This window comes from Lycium barbarum, chromosome 12 (genome assembly GCF_019175385.1).
Source record: "Lycium barbarum isolate Lr01 chromosome 12, ASM1917538v2, whole genome shotgun sequence".
In the NCBI taxonomy this organism is placed as follows: Eukaryota; Viridiplantae; Streptophyta; class Magnoliopsida; order Solanales; family Solanaceae; genus Lycium; species Lycium barbarum.
Genome location: NC_083348.1, coordinates 69,815,526 through 69,826,017, shown reverse-complemented (window position 1 = coordinate 69,826,017; position 10,492 = coordinate 69,815,526). Strand labels below are relative to the sequence as shown.

Here is a 10,492-nt window from a genome sequence, read left to right as displayed (position 1 = left end):
TTCTATTTTGTGACATCCTAAAATGTATGAGATATGTTCTACTAATAGCAGGAGCATATTAAATAAAGAGTGTGTTATTATTTTAGATTTAATAGTTTGAAGAATTAGTCCTAAAGGTTGACATTAAACTAGTGCCTCAAACTAGTACGAGTTGATGAGAGTTAGTTCAAAAACAAACAAACAAAAAAGTACAGAAAAATTCCTCAAGGGTATTATCTCAATTCCGATAAAATGCAATTGGGAAAAATATGCCTCGGCAATGTCTTATATAACCTTCAGCAGTTTTTAATATTCAAAACTATTTACTAATCAAATAGTTGCTTTAACATTATTTTCACCATCTTTTATATAATAATAATGTAAAAGAATAGTGAAAGGAGAATTAAACAGGCCATTTGGACGGCCAAGTTACTGCCTAATGCTATAACAAAAAATGTAAAAAGAGATTACAAGAAAAAATGGAATTTCTAGTAACAAAATTGTCTTCGTGACTCTGGATATACAATCTTCATACTTGGACAGTATGCAAGGCCCGTGTGGGGTAAATATGCAAGGCCCGTATTCCACTATTCCTCCTATAAAACACAGCCTGAGAAGGGCCCCCGTCAAATAATGACTTCTATGGTACATTAATCTGTGAACAAGTGTGATGTTACGTTGCCTCAACGGCTTCTTCCACCTGTGGCTGGCGCTTAGGTCGACCACATCGCCTTACATCTTTACTTAACAAAAGCTTCAAAGCTTTTTCCAGGGTTATGTCACCAGGCTTTAAGTTCTGTCACCAAATTAGTATAAGCATCATAGTATCCATTTACAATTTCTATCAGCAAATATTGAAATCTATCAGCTATCCCCCGATCCCAGCACCAAGAACTTCTCATGGAAAAAAGAAGGAAACAGTAAATCATATCCTTAGATAGGAGGTTATGGAGGACACGGATTAGGGTAGAAAGTTAACAGGTAGGTAGCATCGTTCTACTTATTTCATACTAGTAGTGGTAGTCTTACTCTTGTAATTTATTGTCCGTTGTTTTCTGCGACTATCTGTTGTTTTCTTGTGTTTCGATTATCGTATGCATTTGCAGTAGTTCAAATACTTCTTTTCTCTCGATAGCTTTATCATGCTTTTTATATTATTTTCCCCTGACTTCTTATACTGTTTTGAATTGCTTGTCCCAAGGTAGAGGTAAGGTCTGTGTACGCTCTACCCCGCTCTACCCTCCCCAAACCCCACTTTGTGGGATTCAACTGGGTATGTTGTTGTTGTAACCTGCTTCAAAGTCATTCAAGTCGTCATTGATCTAGTTGAGATTTGTACAGACTTTATTCACTTCTAAATTACTCCCAAGAGAAAAGGGACACTTTATGATACATGTATTGTATCAATAATAGACAATAACTAATAGTAGTAGGTAAAATAACATTCTGACCGGCACTGATATTCATTGATATAGAGTTAACAGTAGTTGCAGAAACTCAATCTCAAAAAAAAAAAAAAAAAAAAAAAAAAAAACTGTAGTTGCAGAAACATTTGTAAACAGTAAACAGGAAAAGCAGTAGCTTCATCTAATAGTAACAGAATGGATTTTTTTTTATATAGCAACAGAATAGATATGTAAAACTGAACCTTAAGAAGAAATTACTTTCAGTAAAATTATTGATGAGCAATAAGAAATGCAAAGGCAAAGTTTTCAAATTAGCACTTGGAACAAAAATCTGACGAAAGATACTAGCAGAAAGGTTTGCAAAAATGTTATTTCTTCAGTTAGGCAAGTTTTGTTCTAATAAAAACAACTTAACAAATATAACGTTGTATCAAGTAGTGGATATTGTGAGGCCATACAAGTTACAACGCTATAATAGTTCTTAAGGTCTTCAATTCCCACTTGTGGAAGCAGGAAGTATGGAGACATGAGAGGCTCTTCAACCATTGGCATTAGGCTGACATACAGGAATTGAAGGCATACTAATAAGTGCTTGAACTCCCAGTTTTTACTTTTGTGACTATTCCTAATAGGCAATTATGAACAAGTGATTAACTCCCCAAAAATTTTAAGCACAAAGCACCCAAGGAAGTGGCCTAGTGATCAATGAAGTATTGAAGTGGGAGGAGAACCATGAGATCTCAGGTTCAAATCTCAGCGGAGGCAAAGACACTTGATTTCTTCCCATCTTCCTAAAGCCTTGGTGGGCAAAGTCGGTCACCCGGTAATGGTGGAATAGTCGAGGTGCATGCAAGCTGCCCGGACACCACCATCATTTAGAAAAAAGGTTTAAACACAAAGTATCTGATGTCTGAGACGACTGATTCTGGATTTCTAGACATTAGGGAGACACTCTTTTTTGATAATGGTAACATTGACATCTGGGAGATAGTTTTACAAATTCTATTACTTCTCACTAGATTAAGCACAAAGTTATAGAAGTCCAATGATTTGAATTGAGAGAAAATGCTAAAGTATTCCTCCATGGTAGATGTTTTTCCCTGCTTCACCCTCATGCATCATTAATGTATACCGCCAACAAAGGCACAAACAGGACTGCAAACCACAAACCAAGAGTAAAGCGACATTTTGAAAACTGGAAACTAGAAAACCATGAATTTCACTTTTCATCCATCAAAACTGCAGGAGACCCATGATGCTGTAACTGTGTCATCACTTTTTATCAGATCATTATTGATTCCATGATAATTTTCTCTGATAAATACCTTATAATCACAGTTATTAATCAGCAGCAAGCTAGCATATCAAAGCACCATGTTTGAGAAAACAATTCTCGTATAGAGAGAGATTGAACCAAACCTTGGGAACTGGAGCAATTGTTCGCCTGTGTCTGATTGTAAATCCAAACTTTGCAAGCTTTAAAACGACTGGCTGGTTATCATCGGGATGGTTTCCCTATAGAAAAGACCCATTCATCTTTTGTATGCATACTCATAACCAGTGATATAGAAATTTAAAACTGAAGATAGAAATAATTAATAAAAATAAATAAATAAATAAATCAATAAAAAGGAAGTACACATTGCACCATACCAATGTTATAGGGTAACGCAGCAACTCCAGGGCATCTTCCAAGGTAACAGAACTAATGTCCTTCACCTAGATCATGAAAAATGCATTTACATCACTGACCATCTAAATAAATAAATTTGTCTCTTTTAACTAAATGTGGAAGATTAATAAAAAATTATACTCCGGGTGCAATTATATCAAATGCAGACAAAACAAAAGGTAATTCAGTTCCCTTACTCGTCAGAAGGGGAAAATAAAGGAGCCGCTCAACGCTTTGGAGCAATTGCAGTATCTTTTTTCTATTATATAGTAATATAAAAGTGGAAAATGGTATTTATACATGTGAAAGAACCAAGTTCAATAAAGTGCTTGTCAAAATACCTGCGAAAGCGAAGCCCGCTTGGGAACATATCCTTTCTTGTCTTCTCCAAGCTGAACATAGTATCCATACGGACCATTCTTCAGAAGAACCTAAAGAGAAAGGGTATAAAGGTCTTTACATCTTTGAGAACAAACAAATAACTAAAAGATAAAATCAACTAGTATAACCAATCAACTAATATATCAAGGGTTTTTAAGTGGAAACCTTCTCATTTGAAGATGGAAGGACACCCAGCAACTTTGGCGGCTCTACATTTCTTTTAGTGTCTTCAGAGGTGATGTCTTCCTCCTCTTCACCGTATAATGTCTTGGCAATATACCTAATAATGAATGTCAAAGCTACATCAGCCAATGACAGACGACATCAAAAGAGAAGGAGAGAAGTATATAACTATATTTCTTTTCATTGTTCTGCACTATAAAATAACAAATTTGTCACACTGCTGCTAAGTTCATAAGTTCATGAGCTTAGAACTTACAAGGTGTGATAACTGAAATAAAGATTTAATGATGGAAAGAACGAACTTTAAGTTTAAGCTAAAGAATACATGCCCGATGCATTACAAGTACTCAAAGTGCAAAGGATGTAAAAGTAAGAATCAGAGAAAAGGGGGGAGGGAACTCTTTTTTTTTCAATTGCTTTGCATGGGATAACAGTACAATCTTTAAGGAAGTTCACTGAGACTTAAGGTTTAGAAGGAATCTTCAGTATTGAGAGGCAGCGAAATTTCAAGGTCTGGTTGAATTGCTCTATAAACAAAGTTCTTCACATAACAGCCAGGATTATTGGGAATCGAGGGCAGGGAGTTTGGGTTTGTTTTAAGTAAAGTCCTATAGTAATAAGCTCTAGATTTAAGAGGAATCAACCTTTCCACATCTATTGATTTGGATTCCAAGGACGCCAAGAAAGTGTGTTTCTTCACTTCGTTGGGGGCAGGGGAGCGATTCTAACATGTGAAAATTTGAGGTAAGGAAATCATATATCTATTAGTGTTTTATGTGTAAGATTTCTACCGGGGTAATTTTTAACCATATAGGAGAAGATAGGAGGGAATGGCTGGAGCGAGCTATTGGGGAGGAGGAGGTGAGGGAGACAATGGTGAGTTGTGCCGGTTATAAGGCCCTTGGACTGGCTGGTTTTACCCTGGCTTTTTCCCAACAGTTTGGAGCACAATAAAGGAGATGTGATGAAAACCACAGGTGCATAAGCGACATCGAGGCTTACAGGCCTATAAGTCTAATAGGAAATATCTATAAGATAACCTTAAGGTGCTTTCTAGACTAAAGAAGCTAGTGGACGAGACAAGTCTAAGATGTGACTAGTGACAAATGAAGTGTTAGATTCAAGAAGGGAGAAAGGTGAACCTAGGAGTCAATGTAAGCTGGATTTCGAGAAGGCCTATGATCATGTGGATTGAGAGTTTTTTTGGAGTTTGCTATGATGAAGATGGGATCTGGGGATAAGTGGAGAAAGTTGATCATGTTTTGCATCTCAACCGTCAGACTCAAAATGGAAAATATAAACACAACATATGTAAATGCAAGAACAGATACCACACCGACATTTATGGTATCAGAAGAAGATGAATCCACAGTATTTAAAAGATCCAAAATCTATGATAGCTCATTACTCACTTGCATTTAGGGTGCTGGTCACAACCTATAAAGTAGCCTGCACCAAACCGGCTCACTTTGAAAATTAAAGTTCCCTGAAGACAGCTTGGACATGTCCTACTTTCATCAGGAAGAGATGCAAACAGAAAATCACCAAACGTTTTCTCCAACATCTTCTCCACTTGATGAATGTGCACATTACCAGTATGTTCACAATACTTGCTAAATCTAGTCCAGTAATCTCTCAAAAGGCCTTTCCATTCAGTCAAACCAGCAGAGACATTATCAAGTTCTGTCTCCATGTCGGCGGTGAAACTATAATCTGTTACTTCAGTAAAATAATGAGAGAGAAATGCTGATACCATACGCCCACGAAATTCAGGGTACAGTGTTCTGCCTTTGGCAGTGACATAATTCCTATCCTTTAATACTTTTATTGTGGTTGCATAAGTGGAAGGTCTTCCGATGCCGAGCTCCTCCAGCTTTTTAACCAAAGACCCCTCAGAGTATCGTGGTGGAGGCTGAGTGTGGTGTTGATCGAGTTTCACTTTACCCAAATACAGTGGATCTCCAGCAGTTAAACTCCTAAGAGCCTCAAATACTTCAGAACGATCATCCCTCCCACTGTCACTATCTTTCGTTGAGTTAGTTTCCACATCCTCATAGACAGCTTGGTATCCGGGAAACTGTACTTTTGAGCTTGTAGAACGAAAGATTATGGATTGGTCAGGTTTCCCAATATCAACTTGTATCTGCTCTATGGTAGCAGGTTCCATCTGGCATGCCATGGTACGGGACCATATAAGTTTGTATAGCTTAAGTGCATCATCATCCAGCACCCCAACAAGCTTTGAGGGTAGCCTTCGGACATCAGTGGGTCTAATAGCTTCATGGGCCTCTTGAGCATTCTTCACCTTCTTGAAGTATTTACGGGCATTCTTTGATGCAAAAGTCTGTCCATACCTTTCGCTGATATAGGATTGAATATCCTTGGTAGCTTCATCTGAAATGTGCAATCCATCTGTTCTGATGTAAGTTATCAATCCTGTTGCCTCGCCATCTGATAACTGGATCCCCTCATAGAGCTTTTGTGCAAGTTTCATCGTATATGATGATGTGAAATCCAACTTGTTTGCAGCATCTTGCTGAAGTGTTGATGTTATATAAGGAGGAGGGGGGTTTCTCTGCTTTTTGGTTATCTTAGAGTTTAGAACTTCAAAGTTTGATGCATTTATCTTCTGTTCAATTTCCATTGCTTCAGTATGTGAGCTAACAGAGAACTGACTTAATTTCTTGGAATCAAAATGAGTCAAGTGGGATGACAAAAAGTTATTGGCTAAATCTAGGTTTATGTCCTTCTTAAATTCAACCAGGACTGTCCAATATTCCTGTGGTTTGAATCCATCGATTTCCATTTCTCTGTCACATATAAGTGATAGGGCAGCAGACTGAACCCGGCCAGCAGATTGACAACCAGGTAGTTTTCTCCATAGCAGTGGAGAAATGTTGAACCCAATCAGGTAATCAAGAGCACGCCTTGCAAGGTAAGCATGTACTAAATTTGCGTCAATCTCCCTTGGAGACTGGAGGGAAGCTTTGATGGATGATTCAGTAATTTCATTGAAAACAACCCTTGCCACATTAATATCATCACGTAGGGCATCCTGTTGGTGTAACATCTCTATAATGTGCCAAGATATAGCCTCTCCTTCACGGTCAGGATCTGATGCAAGAACAAGATTCTGGGCTCTGAGAATCAACGAAGAACAGATAAGAAACTGAGCATGACATTGTTTAAAACAGCTCTAGCTACAAACCAACCATTTTATGAAATTTTATTGAATCTAGTTTGTGTCTTCCATAATCTCTATGTAACTGGTCCATTTGTTAATTGAACATTGATGAAACTCAAAACTGTTTTTCTTTTTCACTATAATCATGATTATTGAATTGTAGAAATTTTTTTAAGAAAATAAATATGAATTACATTTTTTTATCAAGCAAAAAATATGAATTACATAATCACTACTAATCCTCCCCAACGTGTTAGCACCATGTTAATACATAAACTAATCAGAGGTTGGAACAACAATAACATACCCACTTAGCGCAACCTTGATGCTCTTGAGATGAGTCCAGGCAGCAGAAGGAACCTCCCATACCATGCTGAAGTCATCATCTGGTCGGACAGATCCAGACCTAGCAGCCAAGTCCCTGACATGACCATAACTGGGCAGGACTTCAAACATGTCACCAAGGTACCCTTGGATAACTCTCGCCTTTGTGGCAGACTCCACCAACAGTACAGTCTTTGCTGTGGGAGGATATAGTTGTGGCCATTTCTTGTGTCCCGGGGGCTTACTTTTGATGCTCACATCTGAACTCTTATCTGGTACTAACTTACTATCAGATGGCAATACAGATGCCTCATTCAGTTCTCGAAGAGATTTGGTCTCCTTGGTGGATTTCTTTTTCCTGGGAGAGGTTCTTTTCCCTTGTGCCAAGTCAACCTTCATTGAGACATCGCCAGCAGGCCCTACTGTTGAAGAATTAACGGGCAAACTAATCTGGAATACTGCAAGGTTAGTGCAGGTAATTATGCAGCAAAACACATCAAAATATGGTAATTCCAGAAAATGAGAAATTGCAAACCTCTGATACTGCTGGAGATTGCTCATCTTTAGCGGGGTTAGACTTCTTTGCTCGGGGAGTCCTAGAAACTTTTGGCTGATCTACTGCATCAGAAGCAACATTTTTATTCTTTTTGCTTCTTGATTGCTTCTTTGCTTTCTCCTTACCCGTGGATGTTGACTTCCCATTATTACCAAGAGAAGGACCTGAAATGTCCGGGCTGACAACCTTCTCATCAACCTTAACCGGGGTGTCTTTTGAAATGACCAAATCAACATTCTTACTAGCTGATACTTTGGAGTTTGGAGTGCCTTTTTCAGGCACCTTATCCGACATAGCATTTCTTCTATGAACAGCCAATTCTTTTGACCGCTTTGAGTGATTCTTGAAATTTTTAAAGAATGTCTTATTTCCATCACTAACAACTTTTGCTCCAACAGTACCTTTATCTGCTATTGCTCTTGCGTCAGGGAAAATATATGTTTTTCCATTTGTGTTGTATGACCGTGAACCTATTCCTCCAAATGGCCTGACACCGATAAATCCCTCCTTTGATAGCAGAAGGATACTAAATGCAGAAGAAGATCCAGGATTAGTATAGCTTCTGATAGGATGAATTTTCTTTTGAGAAGTGACTCTTAAATTACTTGGTTGCCTAGCTCTGGTCCCACAACATAACCTGGCTTTACGAGACAAATTCTCAAATCTGTCAACAGTTGTGAACGACGAACATTGTAAGCAATTTGCCTGATAATTATGTAGTGTCCTGTTCTGCAACTTAACCCAAAAAAAAAGATGGTAAAGTCAATACGGTGGTTATTGCAACAAGGAATTCAAAGAAATAGGGGTATATAATTTCCAGACAACTTCTCTATTATCTTTTCATGAATCACTAAAGTGTACAGAACGAGGCAAAACAAACCTTCGAATTTCCCTAGTAACCATCAAAATGTATATATCTTATAGAACTTCACAAAGTAGGAAAAAAAGATTGAAAAAACAAGGTCCAGCAAAACCTCTAGATGTGCTGCAAAATCTACAAATTAAAGAAAAAAAATTCCTTTTTTTCCTTTTTGGCATTAGTTAGGGCACAGCGATAATGGAAAGAGCTCTCTCAAGTTTGGTTCACCATAGTGAGTGATCCTAAGCAAAAGTTCAGTATCATAAGCTTATTCCATAAGCATTAAAGAAAACAACTACTAAAATTTGCTCTTTAACTCTAACAAGATATTGACATCAAAAAGTAATTCAAATGGATTCTGTCTGTGATTGCCCCAACCCAACTGCAAACTAAAACAAATAAAAGCCTCCGGCTCTGAAGTTAAATAAAATTATGCATTTTAACACAGTCAAATTATTCCCTATAGTTTTCACCTGTGCCATTTTTGTTTCACGGATTCAAAACTCAAGGAAGTTACATACCCCATTTCTGTTTCAAGGGGTTCAATTCAAGGAAGTTACTTTCATACGTAAAATAAAATAGGATGACTGAGATAAGTACTCTATACAATCCCTTGAAAGAAAATAGTAAAAAAGAGAAAGTAAAGACTATAAATTTACTTTCTTTTCTTTTCCTCATTATTTGATTATTTCCACCTTCCAACAAACCAAGTGTAGCTCGAGAAACTAAAAAGCTCCAGTTGTTATAAGGAAAAAACTAAGCATAAATTGAATCCTAATACTAAAGAACTAATGTAAGAACTTAACCTTTCTTTGTTTTGAGATAAATAATATCTCTCAAACAATTTCAAATAAATGATTTAAATGGGAATTCCCCATAAGTGGAACTCCATAACAATTAACATTACAGGCTCATTCCCTCCTTTATAAGTAGGCACATACATGAAAAAGTGTGAAAATATTTACAGAGAAACAGAATGAAATACTAAATACTACCATTGACAACTGAAGAAAGAGGAGAATAGTGAGCCTATTGTTAGATTCTAACACTGATAGACTAAGGGTCGATTCGGTATGGAGGAAAACATTTTTCAATTTTCCAGTTGGTTAAAATATTTGAAAAACATTTTCTCTAAGAAAACAGCAAGTCCCTTAAAAACGAGCAAAATGACTTCCCTGATGAAGGATGAAAAACAAGTTCCATAAGTAACATTCCAAGTTAATCGTCTCCTCCCCACCCACCCAATGCCCCCAACACCCCTTGACCATCCCAACCCCACCCCCAAAACACCCCTTGACCAACCCCCCACCCCCCACTCCTCACGCCTATAGTATTTTGCTAGATTAAATACAAATGTTATTGGGATAATATCTTCTTGCTTACTTACTCAACACTAGAAAATAAGTAAGAAACCAACTAAGAAAACATTTTCCTTCACACCCTTAGCTTCAAACCTTTTATATACTTGTTTCTTGTAATTCTAAATTTCAATTAAATGAGAAAAGATGGAAACTTTTTGGTTACCATGATGGAGCGGCAGCTAAATAAGTGTTGAACCAATGCCATTCAGAATCCCAAGAAGGTAAATATTTACTGGAGAGAAGATAATGGAAAGAGCAAAACCATGAATGTGCTATGTAAAAACATCAGCTTTACTGATTCTTGAAATTTACAACTATTTCTACAAGGACCTAAGAAAACTAATATAAATGAGAGCCTTATGTGGACTGCAAGAAAGAAATGAGGAGGCAGTATTGTCAAGGGGTTTTGGACAAGAAAGAGGATGAGAGGGTTTAGCAGTAGGTCGTACTACCACTAGGACGACGTTTTTTTTTTTTAATGTAAATTTGTTATTTTCTTATTATGTACTATTTTATTTTCTTTTTGTAAATTACAAATTTTAGTTGACATTCTCAACTTAATTGTTTTAATGAACCCCCCACCCACC

At 37.2% G+C, this 10,492-nt stretch overlaps 1 protein-coding gene across 2 annotated transcripts; it reads right to left on the bottom strand.

Annotated features, from left to right (window-relative positions):
- Positions 1-317: 317 nt before the first annotated feature.
- On the bottom strand, positions 318-10,380 carry LOC132621332 (uncharacterized). Of its 2 annotated transcripts, none has more exons than XM_060335554.1 (9): positions 10,069-10,380; positions 7,665-8,420; positions 7,113-7,579; positions 5,034-6,761; positions 3,604-3,718; positions 3,399-3,488; positions 3,039-3,104; positions 2,805-2,900; positions 318-775 (listed from the first exon to the last, which is right to left on the bottom strand). In XM_060335554.1, the coding sequence occupies exons 1-9, from the start codon at positions 10,108-10,110 to the stop codon at positions 653-655; spliced, it is 3,483 nt and encodes a 1,160-aa protein (XP_060191537.1). In that variant the 5' UTR covers positions 10,111-10,380; the 3' UTR covers positions 318-652. The 2 variants fall into 2 exon arrangements, with proteins under 2 accessions (XP_060191537.1, XP_060191538.1); XM_060335555.1 differs by having other exon boundaries at positions 7,665-8,414.
- Positions 10,381-10,492: the final 112 nt, after the last annotated feature.